Source organism: Salarias fasciatus, chromosome 8 (assembly GCF_902148845.1).
Source record: "Salarias fasciatus chromosome 8, fSalaFa1.1, whole genome shotgun sequence".
NCBI classification, from domain to species: Eukaryota; Metazoa; Chordata; class Actinopteri; order Blenniiformes; family Blenniidae; genus Salarias; species Salarias fasciatus.
Genome location: NC_043752.1, coordinates 20195390 through 20222915, shown reverse-complemented (window position 1 = coordinate 20222915; position 27526 = coordinate 20195390). Strand labels below are relative to the sequence as shown.

The window sequence follows — 27526 nt, the reverse complement described above, 5'->3', positions numbered from 1 at the left end:
TGGGGATTATCATATTTAAATTGGGGTCAAAAAACAGAGTGTTTCAATGCAATGCACTCTGGGAAAACATTTAATGGAAACTGGACTCCAAGCAGAACCGACGCCACGCATTGACAGCACAATGTCAGCTTGGACTCCGGGTCCCCACAGAACCGGCCAAAACCAGGTCCAACAAGAAAGAAGCCACTTTAAATCCAGTTCATACAACAGGATCAGCAGTGTGAACACACACCCAGAACCGGTCCAGAACCGGTCCAGAACCGGTCCAGAACATAATCCAGGATCAGTCTAGGATCAGTCCAAAATTAGTTCAGAACACAGTCCAGGATTGTACCAAAACCAGTCCAGAATGCAGTCCAGGATCAGTCTAGGACCAGGCCAGCACATTGTCTAGGACATAGTCCTGAACACAGTCCAGAACCAGTCAAGGATCAACCCAGGATGAGTCCAAGACCACTTCATTTTCAGTCCAGGACCAGTCCAAAACCACTCAAGTCCAGAAGGGAGCCTTTGGAAAACCCGTACTCGGCTCTGGTCCCAGTGACTCAGAACACAGCCTCAAGCCAATGAGGAACCACCTACTATGATCTTAGACCAGGAACCACATCCCAGACCAGGAGCCACGTTGGTCCTACATCAGAAGCCGCCGTGGGTCCAGACCAGGATCTACATCCCAGACCAGAACCTGCTGTTCTCCCAGAAAAGAACCTGCTGTGATCTAAGATCAGGAACCACATCCCAGACCAGGAGCCACTTTAGTCCCAGACCAGGACCTGGATCCGGAGACGGCCACACCTGAGACCCAGCCGGTCCAAAGTGAGGCAGCAGCAGAAGTGGGACTTACTTGGGAGTCGGAGTGGGGGGGGGTCCCGACCAGGCAGAAGGCCACTCCATTCATCGGACCGGCTGCCGGTGCAGACGCCCGTCCCAGAGGAGACGCTGCCTTGCTACACGGCCCGCAGCATGACGGAGCAGCGATGCAGCGGGCGATGCAGCGCGGCTGTGAGGCGGTCCGCACACTGAGAGCTCCACTCCCCTCAGACCCCCTCCCTCAGACCCCCTCCCTCACACCCCTCCTCCTTCCAGCCCCTCCTCCCTCAGCCCCTCCTTCTCATAGCCAATCCTCCCCTCATGCCCCTCCTCCCTTCCCCATCCTGCTCTGAGTGCCTCCTCCCATGCCCCCCCCCCCCCCATGTAAACACGTCACAGGTCACATGACCACACAGCACCTCATGCTTCAAAACAAAGGCGCCTCTAACCAGCCGGAGTTTGATATTTCCAAATGATCAAGATCGTTCTTTTAGATTAGTTCCCATGACAAAGGAGGAAAACTGACCCCCTCCCCCCTCCCCCCAAGAATCTATCAACTTCACACAGAGTAAACTAACCTCCCCAACTAACCCAGCCTTGATGGTTCTTCATCAAGACCTGACCCCAACTCTCTAGTTTTAGACAATAGAAGTGCCCCCCCTGCTGGAGAGACACGATAATTACCGTGATTCAGAAACTGCAAGTAGACGCAGGGAGGTAAATCAGAACTGCAGACCAGCCTCTCCTCTCACTGAGAGACACTCCGACGCTGGACACAAGCTGGTTTTCACCCAGTTTAAAGTTTAAAAGGAAACACACGGCTGTTTGCTGCCAGCTGCTCTCTACACCCGTCCTCTGCCGGAGGAGTTCGTTCTACGTCCACGGACGCCGATAATTCACGGCACTGAGAGTGAAGGTTTTCCTGTTCTTCTTGATGTTCTTGGGGTGTCAGGGAGAACGGAGGGAGCATCATGGAGACGAGGCGGGAGGGTGTAGGAGGACTGATGGATGGGGTGGGGGTGGGGGTCTTTATGGTGGAAATGAGTACAGTAAAACTGATTTCCATGACAAAACAAAGCGCACGACTCTGTCTTGATCTCACAAGACTCTGCCTCAGTGAGACGCACCGCTTGAAGGGACAGTAGAGAATGATGTAGTTGGCATGCCAGGTCAGGAGGTGGCGCTGTTGGCTGTTTAGTGAGGAGAGCACCTCACTTTTAAATATTAGCAAGGAGAGAACATGGACATCTGTGTGGACAGACGGGGAACTGGACGGAATCAGAGGTGAGTCTCATCTATAAGATCAGAACATGGACCAGGACTCAGGGAGTCCCGATCCCCCTTCCTCCATGCTGACCTCAATGACCTGGGAGACACCTCAACCGCCGTGACTGTCTATCTGGGTGTCACTCATGGTTGTCATGGCAACGGGAGACGTTCTGAAGGACACTTACTGGATGGTGTTCGTCGGCGCCGGGATTCTGCAACACCAGAGAGACAGAACAGGAAGAGGGTGAGACTAGAGCGAGGCTTGAAGGAACAGCTGGAGGAGGAGGAGGAGCACTCTGGGTGGTGCCCCCCCAAACCCCCCGAGTCAGAGGAACTACATCTGAGACCTCAGTCCAGAAGAGTCCAGAACAGCCGAGGTACTGCACAGAACCTTCAAACTCCTGGTCCTCTGGAAGCTATTAGGAGTTGTTCAAAAAAAAAAAAAAAAAAAAAAACCAGGTTGGCCCTCATTTAAATAGCTGAATGATTTAATATTTTGCTTCCTGCATTCGGAGCATTTAGTTGGTGTTTTTCACCCAGATCGTTGGTTGTGTGTGTTTTTAAGAATTCTAAAATGGAGAGGATTGATGGACTGAATCTGATCCATCAGAGGAGATTAAAGCCGAACATCAGGAAACAAAGGGCTCCCAAACTCTGCAAAACATCGAGATCGGGGGTTCCAGTGGCAGCGTGGGGGTGTGTGTGTGTGTGTGTGTGTGTGTGTGTCTGTGTCTCCCATCCAATAAGAACAGGGCAGCTGAGGATTTAGCCTCACATTGTGTTGGAAAGTGATGATTGTCGGGACGTGGAAGGAGGAGTGTGTGTGTGTGTGTGTGTGTGTGTGTGTGTGTGTGTGTGTGTGTGATAGATGGGGGGGTTGCTGCAGAGGCACTAATCTGGCCTTGTTCTGAAAAGAGTGTTATCCTCCCAGCAGGGGGCCGTGGAGACCCGACATCCCCGTCGCCCCCAGAGTCTCTCTGCCGATGCACCCTGTGACCCCCTGCTGCACCTGCCCCCCACCCCCTGCCCTCAGCTCACCCCCCCACCCCCACCCCCTTCACCCCACACACACACTCACTGCTCACACAAATGTCATTTGTAATAATAAGCATTAAAAACCAATCACTGATCAATAACAGCAGCTCATCTCAAAGTTCAGTAACTTCACCTGGACATTCTTACATTAGCTACACACACACACACACACACACACACACACACACACACACACACACACACACACACACACACTAAAAAAACGGTGTCTTGCTAATTCAATGTAGTAAGGAGGAAAAACAAAGTATCAATAGAAAATAAAGTTATTAATTCTCTCAAGACCTTGATCAATACATGTAACAACCAGGATAACCCTAATCCTAACCATCTGAGCCCTCACTCTACCCAGGTTAACTCCAACCCCGACCAGGTGAACCCTGACCAGATGAACCCAGACCAGGTGAACCCCGACCAGGTGAACCCCGACCAGGTGAACCCTGACCAGGTGAACCCCGACCAGATGAACCCCGACCAGATGAACCCTGACCAGGTGAACCCAGACCAGGTGAACCCCGACCAGGTGAACCCTGACCAGGTGAACCCTGACCAGGTGAACCCTGAGGCTGTTTGAGGGGGTTGATGAAGACGTGTGGCTCTAAAGGAGGCTTCATGACCTTTGACATTATGATAGAGAACCTTTGAGTCCTCAGACCCGAACCTCCTGAAGGTCCAAAAGACACAGTTTGAAACCCAGAGAGACGGATCCTGTCAGGTTGTCGGTTTAAAACCCTGGGAGTCTGGATTCTGAAGCAGGCTCTCCATTCTGAGAAAAACACATGAATGAAGGAAAATGAAAACCTGGATGTTTAGGAATGACGACATGAACATCTGTGGTGGTTCCTCTGATTTGGTGTCTGGGCGTGGTAACAGGGTGACCGGTGGGGGCATACCAGGGTATGGGGGTGGGGTAGAGGGTGGGGTTGGGGGTGGGGGGCATCCATCTGTCTCTGTACAGCAGCAAGCGGAGATTTCTCTAAATATCCAATCACCTAATCCTCCCCGAAGCTCCGGCTGCCACCTGCAGGGTGACACCCGCTCCAGCAGAGGGCGAGCAGGGTGGTGGGGGGTGAGGGTGGGGGGTGGAAGGGGGGGGGGGGGTGGGGGGGGGGGGGGGGGGGGGGGGGGGGGGGGGGGGCAGAAGAGTTTGAGTCCACGTGTTGGATGAACAGCTAAGTGGGCATGAAATAGTTCTCCACATCGACTCGGGTGGTCCATCACCCCGGGACGGCTGATTGGATCAGAGCTCTGCGGCTTCAGAGGGAGGCTCCGTCCCTTCACATCAGGCTGACACACACACACACACACACACACACACACACACACACACACACACACACACACACACACACACACACAGAGTGAAGTTCTCCTGGTATCATTACAGTGAAGCTCACTGAGAGCCACTGAGCTTCACCATGAAGCTCCAGCTCCGGATTACATAACAGAAGACATCACCCATTCATCCACCCATTCATCCACCCATTCATACATCCACCCACCCATCCAGCCATCACAGAGCTGTGGAAGCAGGAGGCTTTTACTTCTATTTTTTTAATCATTTGTATTTTCACACCTGTACATTCATGATTTTTGTTTTGTTTTGAATTTTATTTAAATGTTTCCCCTGAAATTCATCTTTCATCTGTTCTCTTTTGAGGAAATTCATACAGAAAATGAATTTATGGATTATTTGGTTTGTTTCTGCTGGGTGAGGGTGTGAATATGGATGATTTATGTGCGTCTTTTGTCTGGTTTTACAAACTCACTTCCAGGAAAATGAGGATTTCCAGCATCAGAACCAAAAGCAGAAGTTTGTGGAAGTCCTGTGTTATATAATTCAGCGTTGTGTAACAACGCCGCTGATCCATCAGTTTTTCAACCAGAATCGCTTCACGGATTGTTAAGATGAAGCAGCAGCTGATGCTGTGAGTCTGCAAGGAACTTTACTCTGAAAACCACACATGGTGGGCGTGTCACAGCCGGTGATTACAGGAAGCATGTAGCAGGTAGCATGCTACATGCTAAAGGGTTTCAGGGCTCACACACCTGCGATGCATGCTCATGGTGTGTTCATGGCATGTTCATGGCGTGTTCGTGGCGTGCTCATGCTGGTTGTGTGTGTCAGTGTTACACACCGAGGCCACCTGGGCCTACAATAGAACATTTCTACACAACAGACAGTGAATCACAGACCTGTCCTCTTCCACACTCATGATCAGATGAGAGCTGAGAGAGGGGGCGGGGTCAGCTCCACCCTGGGGGGTGGGGGGGTGGGGGGGGGGGGGTGGAGGCCCCTCTGTTCAATCGCCCCCAGAGGGTCTTTAAATCTGATCCCCGCGGAGCAACATGCCAACCTCACACAGCACAAAACCTACGGAGCATTACACAACAACCTTAATCTGCTGGATTTAAACCCTCCCCACACACACACACACACACACACACACACACACACACACACACACACACACACACACACACACAGAGTCTTATCTGGCTGCATCCTGTCCAACATTCACTCTCTGGGAGAGTTCGCGGAGCTCCACCTTCACGGCGGTACAGGACGGTCAGACGGGAGCTGCAGGTTCAGAAGCCTCTATAAACCCACACACACCGGGAAACCCTGCAGTTTGAATGGCAGGCCACTAGTTGGCGCTGTGTGGTGTGTGAGGGAGTCAGTGTGTGTGTGTGTGTGTGTGTGTGTGTAAATATTTAGATCATGCGGAGTTACACACACTGTTTCAGGAATGTTGGATTTCTACACAGGAGATCTGATATCAAAGAGGAGAGAGAGCCGAGCGCTACGAGAGCTCAGTGTTTACAGGTCAAATGCACAACACACACACACACACACACACACACACACACACTCCACAGGGACAGACGTGTGTGTAGTCGCTGCAGTGATGCATGTGTGTTTGTGCCTTTCAGAATTTGAGTTTTGTGTGTATATGTGTGTGTGTGTGTATTTCTGCTGTGCTCCAGTTCATTTAGCTGCTTCCCTGCTATAAATAGACACATGAAAGCCTTATTTTTGTCAGTGTGTGTGTGTGTGTGTGTGTGTGTGTGTGTTTGCTGCTGACCTGATAATAGGTTTCCTCTAGAGTGCTTCTCCCCGAGGGTGCTTCAAGGAGAACATATGACGTGTCAGTGTGTGTGTGTGTGTGTGTGTGTGTGCGTGTGTGTGTGTGTGTTACAGCACAGATGGCACCATCCACTGCTCCAGGTGTGAGCTGTTCAGCTGCAGCTGATGACGTCACACCTGAGTCCAACGGGACAGCAATGTGATGTGAGAGCAGGAGACACAGTGAGGACAGAGTGTGGACAGAGTGAGGACATGAAGCAGACACAGTGAGGACAGAGTGAGGACAGAGTGAGGACAGAGTGAGGACATGAAGCAGACACAGTGTGGACAGAGTGTGGACAGAGTGAGGACATGAAGCAGAGGCAGTGTGGACAGAGTGAGGACAGAGTGAGGACAGAGTGAGGACATGAAGCAGACACAGTGTGGACAGAGTGTGGACAGAGTGAGGACAGAGTGAGGACAGAGTGAGGACATGAAGCAGACACAGTGTGGACAGAGTGTGGACAGAGTGTGGACAGAGTGAGGACAGAGTGAGGACAGAGTGAGGACATGAAGCAGACACAGTGTGGACAGAGTGTGGACAGAGTGTGGACAGAGTGAGGACAGAGTGAGGACAGAGTGAGGACATGAAGCAGACACAGTGTGGACAGAGTGTGGACAGAGTGAGGACAGGGTGAGGACATGAAGCAGACACAGTGAGGATGTAATGTGGACGCTGTGTTTTCATGGCATCGCAGCTCAAACATGTCCAATTTTCTTCTGACATAATCCACAGAATCCACTGGGCCCGATCTACTGGTTCTACTGAATCTGTGAGATCAGCTGGATTTACTTGATCCATTGGGCCAGAAGGACCTACTGGATCTGTGGGATCTATTTGTATTTAAAGGACCTACTGGATCTGCACATTCTATTGAATTTATCAGACCCACTGGGTCATAAGAATCCAGTGTATCTGCTGTGTTTACTGGATCTGCAGGATCCACTGGGTTTGCTTGACCGACCAGACTGAAAGGAACTAATGATCCACGGAATCCACTGGAGCAACTGGATCTGTTTTGTCTACTGGATCCAAGGAATCTATAAATCCACTGGACCGACTGGATCTGTGGATTCATAGGATCTATAGGACCTACTTGACTGATCCACCTTCAGCAGATCTGTGGGATCTACTGAAGGATTAGAAGTATAAGAAGGGCCCAAGACTCGATGGTCTGGCAGACGAGCAGTGAAGGATCAGTGAGTCTGAGGCTGAATATCAGGAGCCAGTTCATTTAAAACAAGGAATCTTGTTAACAACCTCAGAAATATCTGTTTGTGAATTTATCATCACATCTTTCCTGAACCTTCTTTTTTAAAGCCTAATGAAGTTCATGAGTTCACCGCCACTCGGTCACCTGTACTAATGAGACCGTGGGACAGGAATCAGGTTATTTCTTTAATTTACCAGTAAACCAGATCTGCTGTTTCAACCGCGTCCACGATCAGAAAGAGCCCTGCAGGGGCGAGTGAGGGGAAGGGACGGCGAGTCCTCCCGTTTCTGATGAACTGAAGGGAGTTGACTGTGTGTCGTTTCTCTGTGACTCCATGAATCTCAGCAGCCTTTAAAGTGAACCGTGACTTGGCTGATTGGAGGAGACACACAGCCCGGAGCCACCGCTCCACGATCCCACAGCCCGACTGCATCCATCGCATGGGAGAGCAAGTGTGTGTGTGTGTGTGTGTGTGTGTGTGTGTGTGTGTGTGTGTGTGGACACTAGCGATGCTCGATAACATTGATAAAAAGTCCACAAACAAACAGATAATGAGACATCAGCACCGCAGCGTCTTGCTGAGTCGTCTTCTTCAGAATCGACACTGGACATTCGAAAAACATCGTCCTAACGGATATCGTGCCGCCCCAGAGGAGACATCTGGTTCTATTCTGGTTTTCCATCACTGTGCAGAGAAGTATGTGTTTTGAAGGAAGTGTAAAGAAAGATGAAGCTGGACTGAAACAATGGCCGCTGAAGCTCGGGGAGCGTTTGTGTTTCGCTGCTGCATATTTCACTCATGGCATCAGATCAGCTCAGCTCACACCTCTTTGTGTGGTGGAGTGTGTGTGAACGCGTGGACTCTGCAGCTGCAAGCAGACAGGGTGACACACATATACACACACACACACACACACACACACACACACACACACACACACACACACACACACAGACACGTCAACTAAAATGGCTTCTTTGAACCACAACCCGACTTAAAGGTCAAATATTATACAGTCATTCAACTATTTCATGAGGAGTGAGACGTCCAACAACATCATACAATCACCAACAGCCACGCAGTACCCGCGTGTACCACAAGGTGGTACAACGAGTCACTCTCCATCGGGGATAGATCGTTGGTCAATATGGAGAAACACCGTCAATCATATCAACCGGGTGAGAATCAGAGCGAATGAAATGATCTCCACAGTGAAACTCATGGTTCCACTGCTTCTCTCTTCCAGTCTGAAATATTCAGGAGTCCTGCTCTGAAAATAGTTCCTCTGAGAAGAGAACTCAGACAGGCTGAGCCATGAGGAACTCTGAAATTACAGAGAACGGCGAAAGCAGCAGAGCTCAGAGACACAGAGTAAACAGTGTGTTTCTGAGCGGCCAGCGTCAAACTTCACCCACTCTGAGAGGCGTTAGACTTCACATCAAAGTCAAGACGTGACCGAGGAACACCGGGCCGAACAGTCGTGTCCAACTTGACCATGTCCGCTAAAGGTAAGCATGGCAGCATGGTGTGGAGAGACCCGTTTGTTTTACTCAGAATAACTTCAAATCCAGCGAAGGCTGCTGTGGACGGAGAAAACTAACCTCTCCACTGACTGAACGAGGATCAGCTAACCATCAAACATGCAGCGTGTGCAGATAGAGGACCTGCTGCTGGAAAGAAGAAGCCTTGAAGAGAAACACACAGAACCAGGAGACCACAAATGAGAGCAGATAAAACTCACAAAGCACAAGTTAAAGAGAACAGATGACAGATTAAAGGTATCGTGATAATGGAATAACACGTCATAGCTTCAAATTTATATCAAAAATAGAAACAATCCCGACAGGACTAAACTGTAATGACTGTTTGATTTGATCGACTCGAACCACAGGCTGGTAAATGTAAGTCTGAAAGGCTGCAGATCGGGGTGAGTTCAACCAGAAGACGTAAATCTCAATATTTGTCTTTACACCATCAAATCTTACTGAGAGCAAAAGCTCCTGAAAACATTCTCCTCTCCCCTGTTGTTTCAGTCTGAGACGCTGCCGTCTTTTCCTGAGCTCCTCTCAGATCCAGGTTCTAGTTTATACTTCTCATTTTATAACCTCTAATCTGAGGCTCTGCTTTAAACAGACCCAGGAGGAAACAGTGTTAACGCGATGAGAAGAGCAGCATGGCGTCTCAAAGTTTCAGCTCCCAAGTGATCCTGTGGCCCTCTCATTGATCCGGCTTCTGGATTTGGATCGCTCACAAGAAGCTGGAGAGGTTGACTGGTGGTCAAAGAACCAGAACCGACCCTGATCTTCATCAGTGGGAAGACCAGGTCCTTCAGCAGGAAAGCAGAGATACAGCTCTGATGGTGCTGCTATCAGCATCGCACATCTGCTCTGCAAACATCTGGAGGATCCCAGAGCTTCAGAGTGCAGACCTGTGGACCTGCTCGGGGGTCAACAGGACCGGGGAGAGTCCAGCAGGTCAGCAGGACCAGGCTCTCACCGGACTCTGGAGGGCCATATTGACAGGTACATGCTGGAGGTCTCAGATGACAGATTGCTGGTCTGGTCTGGTCTGGTCTGGTCTGGTCTGGTCTGGTCTGGTCTGGTGCAGCCTGGAGTGAAGAACAGTCCATCCAGATGCTTCATGGGAACTCTGTCACCAGACAGGATCAGAAAACCGTCTGATCTGACTCACATCTGACACCAGGAGTCCAGCAGGAGGTTCAGGAATCCGGCTGAACCGCCGGAGGAGGTCTTTCCTGCCAACATCTGTCAAACTGCTGGACAACCAGCAGCCACCGGTCAAAACTGAGAGTCACTGGTGCCTCTAGCGACATCTAGAGGCCACCGGTGGTTAGGGAGTCCCGCAGAAACTTTACATGGGGAAAGGCAGCAGGAAGGAATTGAACCGACACCCACAGAGCCGAGCACTACACTTCCACAGCAGCCTGGGCAGTGCGGGCCAGAGGTGGCTGTTTCACCTCCATGATGGGGGAGTGGCTGGGACTCAGTGTCTGGCCGGACTCCAGAGCTCCAGCCAGCAGCAGGATATCCTGCACGGCTCTTTCCTCTCTCCGGCTGGCAGGGACAAACAGCCCAGCTCACCGCCGGAGCCCCCGGAGCCCCCGAAGGCCCCGGAGCCCCCGGAGCCCCCGGAGCCCCCGAAGGCCCCGGAGGCCCCGGAGCCCCCCCGGAGGCCCCAAAGGCCCCGGAGGCCCCGGAGCCCCCGGAGGCCCCAGATCACATCGCAGACGTCAGGGTCCTGCTTCACCGTCCCACCGTACGGACTGGACCAGGAGTCTGAAACCTTCAGAATCTCCAAAACCTCCAACCTCCAGATTTACACGTCGTTTTCCTCCACATAGAAAAACCTTCTCATGTGCATTGATTAGGTTTTAGTTGTAATTTCAGACAGTGGGTGTGTTTTCTAATTAGTTTGTCCATTAAAGCCGTGCTAGCTACTGTAGCCTTTATATCCATGTTAGCTCTGTTAGCCGTTTTAGCTCATTTCCTCACAGCTTAAAACTCTGAAGACAAAATTCTCATTTTGTCTCTGACCACATCATGTAACTCTCATTTAGAAACATTATTTCCTCTATTTCCTCGGCTGGGATTCGAACATTAATCCACTGTGTTACATAACATCTGAGCTCGTCCCCCAAACGCGACACGATTAGCTGAACATGGCGGGAAAATAATGTCACTTTCAGACTTCCATTCAGAGCTGGGCTCAGATCAAACTTCTGCCATCTTTAATACTAAACTGACCCATTTTACACCAAATTAAATTCATCTGGAGCCAAAACCTCAGTTCAGTCCTTGACCTGAAGAAAAGTCAGCTGATCCTCAGAGAAACGAGCCAATCAGAAGATTTCATCACTGTTTTATCCTTGTTAGCAATTTTAGCTTAACCGCTCTCTCTGTTATAGCTGTCTAGTTTATTCCATCCATCTTTGACAGACTGTTTATTTTTGTAGCTTTTTTTATGTTGATAATTTTTTTGTTGTTGCTGTTTTTGATGTTTTGGCTTTTTAGATTTTTTTGTGATTTCACTAACTTTCTTTGTAACTTTCTTCCACTACATGTAGCGCTCATCTCCAGCTGGTTTACTGGTGTTTTCACCATCGGCCCCAAACAGATGTTAACAAGAAGCAATGAAGAAAAAAAATTAAGAAAGTAGAAGTGTAAAAGTACAAAAGAGACAAAAATTAGAACCAAACCCAATAATGTAGAAGGTCAGTTAAACTCCGGTCATGTTGTCCTGCTGTCAGTCACTCAGGAATCTCCTGGAATCGACTTCTTGAACATATTTTGAGAAGCAGGGCTGAATTCAGTGAGACTCTTTCTAATTGTCTGTCACTTGATTGGTTTCAGGCTGTCTTTGCCAGAAGGGGAGTTTCAGATTAACAGTTTCAGCAGAAGAGTTAGAAAAGCTGTGAAGGTTTACTGAGAGGAGGAACGAGTCGGACAGCACCGCCAGAACAGAAACCAGCCTGAGAAGAGGCTGAAACTGAAGACTGGACTGCCAAGAGGTGGATGGAAGCAGGAATGAAAGTGGTCCATGCTGCTCTTCCTCCCCAGCGTCTGCTGGCGGTTTGCAGGGATGAGAAGTGATCCAGGAAGTATAGAGCCACTCTCTGCTTCAGTCACATCTGAAGAGTTTTGTGTGTGTGTGTGTGTGTGTGTGTGTGTGTGTGTGTACCTGGGTCATGGTGCTCAGCAGGTCTTCAGCATGGCTCGTGGGCTGGATCCTGGTCTCAGGTCTCAGGTCTTGGGTGAAGATGCTCCAGGTTTCACTGGTGTTTTCCTCACACACACACGCACCCACACACACACACACACACACAGACACCCCCACACTGACAGCTCCCTGTCTCTTTGTGTAATCCCCCCGTTGTTTTGCTCTCCGTTCAGCTGACAGCAGAGGAGCCGCGCTGCTGTTATTCCTCCTCACTCCGGTGCTGGTTGTAATCTGGGCTCACACAGCTCAGCGCCTCCTCCCTTCCTGCTCCTCCCCCCCGCGGCTCCTCCCCCGCTCCTCCCCCGCTCCTCCTCCTGCTCCTCCCTCACTGTACGGCATTAGTGGGGGAGGCAGGGGATCAGAGGATGCACCACGTGACCTGGAGCTGTAGTCGGATTCCCCGGATTCAGCTGTCAGACTCATTCCTGCACAGGGAGCGGACAGCTCCATTCACACAGTCACACATTCATCCATATGTTCACACATTCATCCATTCACACAGTCACACATTCATCCTTCAGTAGTCATGAATCCATCCAACCGTTCACACATGCACACATTCATACAATTTCCATCCATTCACACATTCATCCATCTTTTCAAACATTCATCTACTGATACAGTCATTCATGCATTCATCCATCTGTTCACACATTCATCCTTTCAAACATTCATCCATTTAAACTTTCATCCATTCATCTAAACATGGATCCATAGAAACATTCATCCATCCAAATGTTCACATGCTCATACTTTCATCTGTCCCTGTCCATTTAAACTATTGTACATTCATATGTTGATACTTTCATACGTTCATCCATTCATCTCTTATTGTTGTCATTGTGGATGATAGTCATGAACCGGAGCAGAGGTCAGAGGTCATTCAGGGTTTCATGATCTGAGTTACTTTGTTCAGATCTCAGTAGTTTCACTCAGAGCTTCACCCCGTTAGGCCTGTGAGCCACAACAAGGGAAAGACAGCATCAATGGAGCCCCGATTCCATGAGTCACCATGGCAACGGGGACGCAGAGGGAGGGGCTTTCACCCCACTGGAGTCTAATGCTCTCAAACACCTGAAAGTCTGATCACCATCTGATACGTGTTGAATTCTCTGCTCTGTAACGCCGGACCTTCATCCAGGGATCGTTACAGAAATGATCCATTCACATGTTAGAGAAAAAAGTCTCCACCTCTCTCTGTTGAACAGGTTAGTTAGTCCTTCTCTAGGTTTCCTTAGGTTGGTTAGGTCTTACGGTGCGTTTCCACCGCACGCGACGCAAATTTTTCGTGCGATGAGATTACATACAAAGACAATGTAATGACGCGATTGTCACTCAATCTTGAGCGGCGGACGGCGAGCAATGACGCGGCGGGCGGCCGGCAGCGAGCGTTTCCAGTGAAAACTCCACGCGCCCGTCGACTTGCACTGCCAGTCGGCCCCGCCCGCCGCTCGCCGCCCGAAGCCAATGCCAAGGCAAGCGGTGAGCGGCTTGGGGAGAGCGGCGTGCGCGATCTCATTTGTCCACTGCTTCTGATGGAAACACAGCGTCAGCCTGAAGCAGCGCTGGAACCGGTGTCGTCCAGGCGCAGCTCCTGCAGTGCTGTGACGTTCAATGAACGAACGGCTCTGTTAAGTGAACGTCGAGAGCCGGTTCACAGCTGTCTGAGAGCCGTCCCTTTGTGCAAATTGTCCACACTTCCTTCTCGTGTCTCCTGAGTGTCTCCTGAGTCCAGCTGTCACCGCTGCCTTCATGTGAACCACAGAGTTTCAGTTTTCTGCAGCAGCTCCAGTCACCTGAACGCAGCAGCTAGCTAGCAGAGGAGAAGTGTGTAGAACCCGGAGAGGAGCTGGTGTTTTGGAATAACTGGTTTCCCTATTAATTGGCGACTGGGTTTCTTTCACGTCCCTTGTTGCTGATAGATGCTAAAAACCAAACAAAAAGCCGTTCAGACCTTTAATGAGTCTGATTTCAACACCTGCTGCTACTAGCAGCAGCAGCAGGAAGTGCTAAAGGAAGTCAGTCACCAGTTAACAAGGACACCAGTTAATTTGAAACACCGTATTGACCGCTTTATCAGAGGTTTAAGCAATGGAACACCCACCCACACACACACACACACACACACACACACACACACACACACACACACAGACGGACAGCCGGGTGCACACAGGACTGTGGGACAAACAGAAGAGTCCTGTCCACTGCTGCTGAGCAGGAGACGGTGATGAGGAGGCTGTGATGTTTCTGCAGGATGTTCTGTGTTGCATATTTGTACCAGCGTGACGCGTCGCACAAATGAATTCACACACCAGCGATAAAACTCGTGCGTCTAGCGCTGCGCGGTGTCATTTGTCGCGCGAATGCAGTTGCGTTAATCGCGTCCTGTGGAAACACACCGTTAGGCTCCTGGGGCTCTGGGCCCGGCTCTGGGCATCCGGTGCCGGTGAAGTCGGCACCTACCGTTCTTTATCTCGGTGCCCTGAGACCCTCCAGCATCTTGATCTACTGGAAAATCTGTTTTAATTCCTCATTTTCGTTCTGATGAACATAAATAATGTGAGTTTCTGAGATCTGATCGTCACGTCTTTCAGGGACTGTTGATCTTCCAACTTCTACTGACTGACTTTTCACTTTCATGAGTCAAAATAAAAATGCATTTCATTTACATCCGTATTTCACAACACCCAAGGTCACCTCACAATAAATTAAAAAATCAAACACACACACACACACACACACACACACACACACACACACACACACACACACACACACACACACACACACACACACACACGTCCACAAAGTCATTCTATCCTGAGGAATGAGGAAAAGGACATCCTGTGGTGTTTCCCCTCAACTGTATAGCTGGAAACTCCCACCCCGCAAACAACAGGAACACACACACACACACACACACACACACACACACACACACACACACACACACACACACACACACACACACACGCGCAGTCTTGTATTTCTATCCTTGTGGGGACCTTCCATTGACTCCCATTCATGTCTAGCCCCTAACCCTGACCCTTACCCTAACCCTAACCCACACCACAACAAAGCCTAACCCTAAAGAAATGTTTTTGCACTTTTACTTTTTTCAGTAACAACAACATGGTCAAGAAAACACTGTTTCTCCTACTTAGGACCGGAAAAAGGTCCCCACAAGGCACGTCGTTTCACGTTTTGCTATCCTTGTGGGGACATTTGGCCCCGACAAGGATAGAAATACGAGAACACACACACACACACACACACACACACACACACACACACACACACACACACACACAGGTTTGTATTTCTATCCTTGTGAGGACACTCATTGACATAATGCATTTACTAGCCCCTAACCCTGAACCTTACCCTGACCCTGACCCAGACCACAACACAGCCGAACCCTAAAGAAATGTTTTTGACCTTTTACTTTTTCAGTAACAACAACATGGTCAAGAAAACACTGTTTCTCCTACTTAGGACCGGAAAAAGGTCCCCACAAGGCACGTCGTTCCACGTTTTGCTATCCTTGTGGGGACATTTGGCCCCAACAAGGATAGAAATACAAGAACACACACACACACACACACACACACACACACACACACACACACACACACACACACACACACACACACACACACACACGTCAGGGTTTGTTTAAAGCTCTCTGCCGCCTCCTGGTGCTTAACTCTGGTAGAGCTCATCAGTAGGTTCCTTCTTGATGACGTCATTTAGAACTTCACTGCAGAGTTGCAACAATGTATCAGTTTTAATGCAACATTGTTTTTTTTATAAAACAGAATAAAGTGCATTATATTTCATATAATTATTAAGAATTTAATGTAAATATCAGCATGATTTAACATTAAACGCTTTCATTTAAATCACTGTGACTTGTTAATATGTATAACACAACTCAGCTTTCAGTTCAACTCAGTTTTATTACCTCCGCCAAGGAGGTTATGTAATCACTTCGGTTTGTTGGTTGGTTGGTTTGTTAGCAGCATCACGGAAAAAGTAATGGACGGATTGCAATGAAACTTTGTGAAAAGGTGGGTCTTGGGCTCACTTAGAATCCATAAAATTTTGGTGATGATCCGGATCACTGTCTGGATCCAGGAATTTTTCAAAGGATTCTTTATCATTGAGAGATAGGGCAGTCTTTGACATAGTTGGGCATAACTCAACAATAAATGACAAGGGGGCTTAGCAAAAAATTACAGTGTCAGTTCTTCAATGACTCTAAGAGATATCAGCTGCTGATCCAGATCAGGAAGTATTCCGGATACCAAGATCCAGAACAGACAAAAACAGGGGGATTCCGGAGTGTCAGTCGCTGTGAGGAAACACATTATGAACATGCAGCACACAGCTTTCTCCCAGACATTGTTGGTGTTGGGGAGAAATACAATGTTTTTTTTATTATATGTGGTGTTCTTATTGTTGTTGGGGACTGATTTGAGCTGTGGTGGAGGTCTGCGCTCTCTGAGTGCCAAATTCTAGTTTAATATAGTATCAAATAAAACAGTCATTTCCAGAGATTTTTACAGAGAAAAACCCATTTTGAACAAGGATAACAGACTAAGGGAAGGAAAGAGGAAACTCTGTCTTTAAAAAGGAAGGATCCTTCCTGGACAGGTTAGAAGAGTCCTGGAGTCAGATCAGATGAGCTTCTGTTCCATTCTGTTCTCTCTGGGTCCACTGAGGAGTTTCTCCACCTCAGTAGTTCTTCTTGGTCAGTCTGCTGCCTGCCTGCAGGGGGCAGCAGAGCTGTGCAGGAAACGTTTCATCTTCCTTCCTGAAGCTGAGCTCTCAGGAACCCAGACTGAGTCAGGAGGGTTCAGACTCACTGCTCAGCCTCAGGAGGGCTGCCGCGAGCCCATGAGCAGCGAGACGTGTTGGTTCAGGAGCGCTGAGTCAGCGTTCCTTCTCAAAGCACTCACAGATACAGGAGAGGTGGAACCCAGGAGCGAAACGCTAAATTTGGACTCCTTTCATCTCCTGGTCTTCCGGCGGCTGAGGCTCTTTGAATCCTGCAGAACCGCTGAAGTGTCTGAATGTTCTGCTTGGTGACAGATTCAAACAACAATCAAACTAAAGCTTTCAAACAAAAATTAACATGAATATCTTTAAACAGCCTGAGTTGATAACAGAGCTGTTAAATCACGTTTAATCCTCTTGAGGAACGAATTACTGAGTTATTTCTTCAAAAGGTTGTGGTATTGATTTGTTACTACTTGTGGTAGTTACTGGACTTCTTCAGTGAAGTTTGCTGTTATTGTAGCGTTAGCATTAGCATTAGCATTAGCTGAGCTGTTAGCGCTGCATGTGTCAGTGTAAATGTGGCCTTGCTTTAGTTACCAGGAAGCAAGAACAAATGGAGAGGAAGAAAGGAAACTAGCAGGTCAGGACTCACACTTCTGAAGATGCCTTGCTCATTAACTGTCCTCTGAGGACTCTGCAGTTCTGGGGCCCTCATACGGTCCAGGATGAGTCACATGTCCTCTCTGCACCCTGGGAGCCTCGCACTCCTCCAAACCTGAGTCGTCACTGTAAAAGCCCCGTGAATAAACCATGAGATGATTGTTATTAGTGCAGATCCAGAAGGAGAGGCGGAGGATAGAAAACTCCCCTCAGAGCGGGACGGGCTGCAAACAGGCCTGAAAGCACCGCAGGCGTCCAGCCCAGTTCTTTATTTATGCTACGGTTCACTCTGGACCGTCACTTATTCCATCTGAGCGGCACACTGGAAGCCACTGCTGTCAGCCTGCCGCCATCTTCCACAGGAGACAAACCAGCGTCTGTCCATGTTCAGCACCGTTTTAGAGTGCAAACATATAGAAGCGTCTGCATTATTCATCCCAATACAAATCCCATCCGAAGCTGCTTCTTCCCACCTTCCATTATTCATCTCTTCTGACTGTGAGGACGCTGCGTGGCTGAGGCAATGTCCATCGCATTGGAAGTCCATCTTACCCAAATTAAAGGTCCCACATTACGTAAAAATGGATTTCTGATGGTTTTCTAACCGTAATCTGTGTCTCTAGAGCCTGAATGAGTCTCCAGGAGGGAAGAAAGTCTCTCATCTCCTTCACTTTTTAGCCAATGTGAGCTCAAACAGGAGATTCAGAGAGGCAGCTGCAGCCTGTGGCCTGGAAATCAAGGTAAAAAAAAAAAAAAAAAAAAACTCCAGAATTACTCTCATTGTGTGCATATACTGCTTGTTTATTAATTGTTTAATGTGTGTGAGCTCCTGTGTGTGTGTGCAGGTGCCTCGAGAGTCTATCTGTCTTCACTTCCTGTCTTGTGGTGGTGAGTTTTGCAGTTTAGACCCACCGGACAGTTTTTTCATGTTCAGCACCAAGGACAGCGGTTAAAGTGATGATTATTTAATGCTGTGAAAGTGGTTTTATTTTGGTCTGATCTGGTCACGTGGTCAATTACTGTCGGCCTCCTGATGAGGAAAAATATAAAATTTGAATTTGTTAGAATCTCTCAATGTTTTATCGGAGTGTAGCTTATGGCAGCCAATCAGCAGCCTAATGAGAGGTGATGAGATGCACAGCAGGAAAGAAATGGCATCGGCGTTTCACATTTAGTGGTCTCCCTGTGAAAAAGTGACCGATTTCCCGATCAAGGATCAAAGATATTTATTATTAGGGCTTGAGCACTAAAAGTGCCAGGACCCTTCTGTGTGAGAGGGAGTCATGAGGGTCCGAGCACCAAGGGTGTGTAAAGACTGGAGTGGAATTGCTCAGAACTTTGCACAGTTTGCCTGACGTTGCATCAGAGACCAGCGGTGGTGGACAAAGTGCTCAGCTGCATTACTGGAGTGAAAGTACTGATACTCATTTCCCAATATTACTCCAATACTAGTCAAAGTTGTTGGGTCAATGTTTTACTTAAAGCTAGGGTTGGCGATTTGAATGAGATACATTTTTTTAAATACTGGTTAAAATGATCTTTATGACCCGATGGGAAGCAATTCATAGCGTGTTTTTAAAGTAGTCTGGAAAATATCCGCTATCTACAGCAGGAGTAAAACGGGAAAAACAGCAACCAATAGTCTTGAGGGGACACCTTTCTTTAAACCAATCAAATCCCTTCGCCATTCGACCTGCCCCCTGCGCGTACATGTATGCGTGCACTGACCCTGGTTCAGTGCGCGCGTAGAAGGACGGAGCATCGTTGCAGAATGGCGGAGACGAATGTTTGGGGGTTCACTCACTGTTCAGTGCGCCATACCTTGGCGTTGTGCAAATAAAGAAAAATGAAGAAAGGAAGCGCTGAGGACAGGTTACGCCAGGAACGCACTGGACGCGGAAGTGCCGCACGCGCCGCGAACGTTTCCCTTCCCAACCGGAGCTCCTCCAATGGGGTGGGAGCTGGGCGGAGCTAGCTAGGCGGAGCCTTGGGGATATGCTACATGCTAACGCTAGTTTTCCAAGATCGCCAACCCTAGCTTTAAAGGAATACTCCGAAGATTTTGGACCCACACCCTGTCCCGATCATTTACAAAGTGAGATAAGCTCATAAATACCTTTTTTGTGTCCGTCCGTCCAGCTGCTGGATCCCAGCTGTTAGCATCGTAGTTAGCTTAGCTCAACTGCTGGAGGTGAAGAGGAGACAGAGCCGGACTGACGACAGTGGACAAAATACTCCTTCCAGTGGTCCAGGGGACGGCGTATTAGCACGTGAAGTAAATCCGAATGGTTCTAAAACATTTTAAAAGACGTGTTATCTTTTCAATCCATTAAAATAACGTTTTGATACACAGACCTGCGCATGGCAGCGCTCTGGAAGGATATACCGGAGCACAGCCGAAATATCCTTCCGCGGAGCACTATGCTTGTGCAAAAGGTATTTATGAGCTTATCTCACTTTGTAAATGATAGGGAAAGGGCGTGGGTGCAAAATCTTCGGAGTATTCTTTTAAGCTAAATTACTGGAGTAGCTGCTTTTGAAAACACTTCAGTAAGAAAAGTAAATTTCACAGCTTCTGCTGTCAATGGCAGCAGTTTGTACCACTATTTAGATGACTTTTCAATTTTGAATTATGGTTTGCATGTTTGAAACAAATAAATTCATTCATTCATTCATTCATTCACTATCAGGCATGAGGCCAATCAGTCACTGAGCGGAAGAAAAGGAACTTATTTAATCACTCAGTATTTTCACTACCTGGAAAACTTCTCTCTTACTTGTCAAGCATTGTAATTAACTTGGTGTGTTTGTTGTCTAAGGTTAACATTAGACACACAGGAGTGGCTCCAGTACAGCAAAGCAGAATAAAAAATATAATTTCACTGACTTTAGCGCAGTAAACAAAGCAAACATTTGAAATGATACAAATCACTATAAATTTCAAATAACTCAAACATGGCCTTGGGATACGGTCATGGGTCAATCATGGGTGATGTTGTCTTAAATCGTCCTCTGTGTCTGCTGTTGGCATTCTTACTGCTCCCAGCTCTCTCAGGTCTGCTCTGCCTACCTGGCACAGGTACGGCAACTCCACAGGGACAAATCACACAGGGTCACATTTTAGAAGAGAAAATATTTTTTGTATGAGTCTACAGATCCTTGAAATAATAATAATAATAATAATAATGATGATGATGATACATTTTATTTCAAAGCGCCTTTCAAGGAACTCAAGGACACTTTACAAGATTAAAACAACAAAGATAAGAACAATAATAATATATTGATTTCATATTTATAAAAGTCAAGTGCAACAGTTATTGGACGGGCTGCACAACGTCGCCTCTGAACATTCTATTTTCTCCCCTCCTGGGCGTACAGCAATAAATGGGAGGCGTCTGTGTTCTGCCTCCATCTGCTCACCTCGCTGCTGGAGCAGGCGCCAGTTAGCGGCGCGTGCTTCGACGTGGTTAATTACTTTAATGACATTATTCGATACGCCATTGAGCTCCGGTGGCGTTTTCCGGCTGTCCAGAGATGTGCGGATGGACATTCAGGTGCAGCTCCTGAATCCCAGCAGTGAAAGCAGACAGCCGTCCGGTCACGGCGGCGGCGCCGTCTGAGCGTATCGCCACGCTGAAGGAGCGTTTCTCCTGTGCTAGCTCGAAAGCCTCTGGCCAGAGAGAATCAGTTCCTCACCAGCAGTGAACGGTTTCTTTGCCTCAGCAGTGCGGTTCGCCACCAGGTGTGGCGCTCTCAGCATGACCTGGTGACCTTGAGAAGACCTTCTGTCTGAATGCTCCACAGGGTTGTCTTTTAATGCAGCGAGCTGGTTCTTCTTCGTCTCCTCACTGGAGAGCCGTCTGGGTGAGCGAGAATCCCCGGATGAATCCATATTTCAAACTGGACTCTTGTGTAGTCTGTTATGAACAGATTTCTTTTTCTTAGGACTTGTAGAGTCTCCTCACTGGGCCTTTCTCCTTTCTTCGGAAACTTTCCAAAGTTTTTCACTCATTTTTCAAGCTTTATGGTTTAATTTAAACATGAACGAATGACGAGACCCAGGAAACCGTTCTGATTGAGAGACTCAAAGGCTGATGCACCACAGATAATCTGTCATTTATCAAAATAAACCAGAGTTCAGACTCAGAATGATTAAAACAGGAAGTTATTGGTTCTTTCTGTGTGGCCCGGCACCAAATGACCCCGGGGCCAGTGCCAGACCGGGGCCCGGGGGGCTCAGGCTACAGCTCACCACACATCTGCTCCTGTGAACGTCACAGGAAAACAAGTGTCAGTCTGGACGGACAGTCGGAGCAACAGGACAGAAACGGTCGCCGCGGAGCGTCAACATGAACTCACCTCGGCTGGAAGCGACGCTGTCTGTCCGGCCGCCGGGTCCCGGGCTGACAGCCGGGAGTGAAGGGGGCAGAGGGGAGGAGGCTCCAGACACGTCGTGCAGACTCATCCTGACAGACTGGGGGGGTCAGGCAGGAGGTCCAGCTGGGGGGGGGGTTCAGGCCGGGGTTGTGCAGTTTGGTGTCCGAGCTGTTCAGAAGAGCTGGAGAGGAAGAGCAGCCTGGCAGAGGGGCGGGGTTTCTCCTGACGCCGCAGGGTGGTGTTCAGAGCGCTGCTGACGGCGTCCTCAGCTGACCCCATGGCGCCTGTGATTAACCTTTTGAAGCGTTTGATGGAGTCCTGAGAAAGGTCTTGGAAGATCGACATTGGCTTGCCCTGACCTTCCACCCGTCTTTCTCGCCTCCCGGGGTTTGGACTTCAGGACCCGCAGCAGAACGTGACGTACCGTGGCGTCACAGGCTGCTTCTGTAGGCGCCTTTGATTTCACCTCTCGTTCTCCTTCACCAGCAAGAACTCAGGTTCTAAAACGATTCATGTCTCTTCATGTGTCTTACTGTGGCTCTGTCCTCCGGACATCCTGTCGTCCAGCAGCCTCCAGATCCACTGCCTTCTCCTGTGGTCGGTTTCTGCTGCACGGCCATCTTCTTGATTCGCTCCACTGCATTTGTTCATTTCTCAACCGTTTTCATCTTTTTGTCCTTTTATTCTTTTCCAGTAGGAAACTATTGATACGTTTCCCTGGTAGCCATGGAAACGGGAGGCCCAGCTGGTATGCTGGTTGGTGCTTTTGGCAATATGTTCAGGCAAAGTAAACACAAAGGTGAAAATAGTTCTGTCCCCTAGGGGGCGATGTGACAGGAAGTAGATCAGAACCATGAGGTTAAAGTTAGGCTGTAAAAACCAGCTGAATCCCGCTGAAGTGAACTGATGTTTATTCTTCATACAAACGTTCACAAGCAAGCTGAAGTTCGCACAAAGCAAACTCTAAACGTGATTCACCGTTGCAACAGAACCTCAGGATTTCTTTTCACAGCAGACGACGAGCAGCCGGTAGACGTTCAGGATCACGACCAGGAAGTTCTTAATGGCGAAGAAGATGAGCATCTGGTGAACCACGTCGAAGTAGATCATGACGATGAGGCGGACCGCCAGGAAGGGCCCGTCCTGGATGAAGAGCGCCCCCGTCGTGCTCCAGATGTCCGTCCTGAGGTGGGAGAGGAGGGAGGGGGCGGCGTCCGAGACGTCCTCAGAGGATGAACCCATCACTGGAGACAGAGGAGACACCGACCGGCCCAGTGGGGACAGACCGTCAGTGTGTGTCTCATTAGCCTGATGTGTCTGTGCATTAAACCCTCTCCGTCAGTGTGCGGTTGCCAGATTGTCTTCAGCTGTGTTTTTCTCTTTCTGTCTGGATTTCTGGACTTTGCGTTTGTTTTGACCTCGCCTCTCACCCTCCCTCTCGGACACCTTTGTCGAGTCAATGACTTTCTGTCTGCTGCAGTTCTGTGGTTGTAGAAACAGTTTCGTACCTGAGATGTGCAGCGGAAACTGCAGCATGCTCCACGTCCAGACAGCCAGAATAATGTAGACCATGGCTGGACTGCTGTCCCTGTCTCACACACACACACACACACACACACACACACACACACACACACACACACACACACGTGTGTTTGATCGTATGTCCAACGTATTCAGAGTGACGCGTCCCTGATTGGTGTCCTCCTGCCGCTCCCGTCTCGCTCACTTGATGTCAGCCAGCGTTTCGGAGGTGAACTCCAGGATGTCGGCCGCCGTCCCCACGAAGACGAGCAGCAGCTGTGACAGCTGGTTCCTGGTCAGCTCGCCGGCGGCCGGCAGCAGCCACTTCCCCAGGACGAGCAGGATGAGCAGGATCTGGTGGAGGGCCAGGATCCAGTCGTCTGCACACAGCGTGGTCAGAGGAACCTGAAGGAACCACAGGACGCAGTTTGGCCTGCGCAGGAACAACCTGAACGTAAACTGACTCACATGTTTAACATTTAGGTAATAAACTGTAAACCTGATGAGGTACTTCACTCAGACTGTCGAGAGCACTAACCCTCACCCAGAGCGTGTGACGGAGTGAACCGATGCGGCTGTAATTTCTCCTCCATGCGGAAAGCGTGGAGCGGAGGCCACTTCAGGAGCAGGTTTTATGGTGTAAATCAGACACTTTGTGTTTGCGCTGTTTTTCCTGAGGGCGGCGGTTTCATTAAAAGCGGCCGCTGTGTGAAGGAGTCCAGGGTAAAAGCGGGGAAAACACCCACGGGCCTCACAACGGCCTCTTTGAGGCCGGCTCAGCGGCGGAGACGCTCTGTCTAGACGTGTGAGGACATGGAAAAGACACGGAGACCCACCTTGAACCCTTCGCTGCCGCTGGAGTTGTTCCACAGCCTGAACAGAGCCCGGATGTTCTCGGTGGAGTCCAGTTTATCGCACTGGAGAGACGAGGACAGAGCAGAGTGAGACGGGAGGGACGGCCTCGGCGGCGGAGCAGAACCCTGCCGTACCCTGGAGTCCACGGACTGATGTCCCCGGTGGTGGAGCTCCAGGATCCAGATGGACGGGATGATGCTGATGAGGAAGAGGAAGATGGCCGGAGAGAACCTGAGGAGAAAGAGGAGTTAGTCCAAAAGCCGTCTCCTTCTTCTGTGGTGGCTACAGTGTCCCCAGGACGTGGTCGGGTCGTACCATTTGTAGTCGTTCCCCCTCCTCCTCCTCAGGGTGAGGATCATCTCCGCCACCAGCGGCAGGTAGAGGCCGGTCAGCAGCCAGTAGAGCCCGTCCTGCTTCACCCACACCACCCGCCACACCGCCGCCAGGGACGCCAGGATGAAGAGCGAGCGGGTCGCCACAGCACACACAAACCTCAGGAACATGCCGGAGGACAGCCGGAGGACAGCCGGAGGACAGCCGGGCGCCGGGACAGGCTGGAGGACTGCGCTGTGCAGAGGGTGGAGACAGCAGCTGGAACACACCTCCAACCAGCCAACCGCCCGTCCCATGAACACAGCTCCCCTCAGGACAGTCCTGCACAAAAACACAGCATGGACAGGAGTTACTGCAATTAGGGGAGGAGGAGGAGGAGGAGGAGGAGGAGGAGGAGGGGGGGGGGAGGAGGAGGGGGGGGGAGGGGGAGGGCTGGTTCAAAGAGTGTCCCTCATTCATAAAGAGTATTTCTGTTCTACTCTAAAAGCAGGAAGATTACTGTTGGTTAAAGCACATGTTCATTTCACAGAAGACTGTACTGCATCAGTTTTAGAAACTCTTCATCCTGAAATAGTTCACATCTTTCAGATTCAGAAAAAAAAAACCCTTTGCAGAACTGAATGTTTACACGCCACAGTAAACAATACACACCACAAACAGAAAAGCAGACATATAGAAGTCTAGAAAACTCTTCCTCATAATGACAATAAAAGTAAATCTAATCTTTTCTCATCAAAGTAGAAATAAGCATTTCTGTTCAGATACATAGGTATAAATGAGTAGAGTCAGACATAAACTAAGTAGACTCCCTGGTTTCTATCTGCTTGGCCGCCATCTTGGATGAGGATCAGGTTCAGTACCTTCAGTCTGGTAAAGAAGAAGGTCTCACTGGATGCACATGAAGACTTTTTGACTTGACAGCACGTGTTCCTGCGGTTTGGGTTGTGGCAGTACCGACGCCCCCTGCAGGACGACACCGGGAGCTTCATTCATGATTTAAATCATTTCTACTTTTGAACTGTTTCTTTAATTTTCATCAGCTGTCTGATGACCGACTGTCCTCAGGCGGCTCTTCTGATTGATAGTGTTTAGGGAGCGCTGAAGCAGACCTCTGGCTTCAGGAGCCTTCAGACCCTCATGGAGACGGCCGTCCTGCTGGAGGCTTCCACCGGCTTCCACCATCAACATCCTGCTGGGGTCTTCAGAGAGCTGGACTGGAATGGGGCTGAGAGCAGCAGAGGAGCAAAGCGTTTATCAGAAAAGACCGTGGGAGTGTTTGCTTGTTTGTCTCAGCAGAGACAGAATCTCCTGGGCTGGAGTGTTGAGTCACCGGCCGGGACAGTGTGAGCATGAATAATATACTGGAGCCACCAAATGTCTTCACTCATCCGACTTTCACAAAGCTTTTATCAGATCGGCCAAATACAAAGTGTCGCTCAGGGAGAGAGAGAGAGAGAGAGGACGTCTGAACAGGTCTGCTCAGATGTCAGAGCCGCTGCTGTTCCAACACAGAGCCCTGTGGAACGCCACTGCAGCCTCAGACTCTCGGGGATCGGACCTCCCGCTGCACCAGAGCCCGTCAGTCGGCTTCATGTCCGGGTCCAAGATTAAGAGTTAACTTAACTGAACTGAACGTCACACTCAGCGTGTTTTCAGTCCGGCTCTTTTGAACTTGCCGGGTTTTTGTTGAGCACTGTGATTTCCTGTTTCATTCTGTTTCTCTGATGTTTTCCTGACTGGACTGAAGCCTGACTTGATACAGCTAAAATAAAGAGGATGCTCAGCAGAGAATACGGTCCTGTCCAAACTCTGACCCGTGCTGCTGTCACCATGTTGGAACTGTGACCGACCCTCAGCTGCAGCCCAGGAGGCCCTGGAGCTCATGGGTTCAGTCAGAACGGAGGTTTGGGAGGGTTTCCGTCACCGTCTCTGATGTTTAATGTGTTCTGAGAAGCCGTGAAGCTTGAACTGCAGACCTGCAGCGGGTCTCTGCCAGCATGTCCATGTGGGCTCAGCATGGTGCAGGGCTCCGCTGGCAGCAGACCCTTCGCCTGAGATCAGGCCTGGAAAGACAAGAACACACAGGCAGGACGGATGCACGAGCGCCTCCTGTCGCCTGAGACGAGAGTACAGCCAGCTAAAAATAGGAATATGCACATATCAGAAGTGGCGGCTGGCCAACAGGGGGCACTGTTGTATCAGTGAACAGCTTTGTGCGTACAAGAAACTTCACGTTTCTTCTTTTCTTTCTCCACCATATCTGTTTTTCCTCGGGGCTCCGCAGAAACTAACAATACATCACGTTTTAAAGTATTTACTTACAACCTTCACTTAATGAGCATGTGTGAATTATTCACCTGCTTATTTCCAATAATGTAAAAAAAACCACATTACTGCTGAAATGTAGAGATCCAGTGTAGTGAAGGTGAAACATGCCTCGTGTCTTTTACTGGAGATTACATGCTGAGTGATGAGTGTCAGCATTTCACTGAGCGCAAGAAACTCCAGTGAAACAATGTGGCCATCCATCCATCATCCATCCATCATCCATCCATCCATCATCCATCATCCATCCATTCATCATCCATCATCCATCCATCCATCATCCATCCATCTATCATCCAACCATCATCCATCCATCCATCAATCATCCATCCATCCATCATCCATCCTTCCATCATCCATCCATCATCCATCCATCCATCATCCATCATCCATCCATCCATCATCCATCATCCATCCATCCATCATCCATCCATCATCCATCATCCATCCATC

At 49.3% G+C, this 27526-nt stretch overlaps 2 protein-coding genes across 2 annotated transcripts in view; both read right to left on the bottom strand.

The window, feature by feature from the left end:
* Positions 1 to 12313, bottom strand: part of LOC115393637 (rho GTPase-activating protein 23-like) — a 41896-nt gene extending 29583 nt beyond the window's left edge. Inside the window, 2 exon segments of the mRNA XM_030098734.1 lie at positions 2265 to 2291; positions 12173 to 12313. Of these exon segments, the coding sequence (XP_029954594.1) occupies positions 2265 to 2291; positions 12173 to 12181 (36 nt within the window). The 5' untranslated portion in view covers positions 12182 to 12313.
* A 10714-nt stretch (positions 12314 to 23027) lies between these two features.
* Positions 23028 to 25009, bottom strand: LOC115393641 (transmembrane protein 26-like). Its single transcript, XM_030098739.1, has 6 exons — positions 24731 to 25009; positions 24550 to 24646; positions 24397 to 24477; positions 23766 to 23965; positions 23545 to 23624; positions 23028 to 23280 (listed from the first exon to the last, which is right to left on the bottom strand). Exons 1-6 carry the CDS (start codon positions 24916 to 24918, stop codon positions 23030 to 23032), a joined length of 897 nt encoding a protein of 298 aa, XP_029954599.1. The 5' UTR covers positions 24919 to 25009; the 3' UTR covers positions 23028 to 23029.
* Positions 25010 to 27526: the final 2517 nt, after the last annotated feature.

Coding starts and splice junctions, on each gene's coding strand:
- LOC115393641 (XM_030098739.1), bottom strand. CDS start 24,918: ATGTTCCTGAGGTTTGTGTGTGCTGTGGCGACCCGCTCGCTCTTCATC. Junction 23,625..23,765: donor GAAACGCTGGCTGACATCAA/GTGAGCGAGACG, acceptor TGTGTGAGACAG/GGACAGCAGTCCAGCCATGG. Junction 23,281..23,544: donor GTTTCCGCTGCACATCTCAG/GTACGAAACTGT, acceptor CTCTGTCTCCAG/TGATGGGTTCATCCTCTGAG.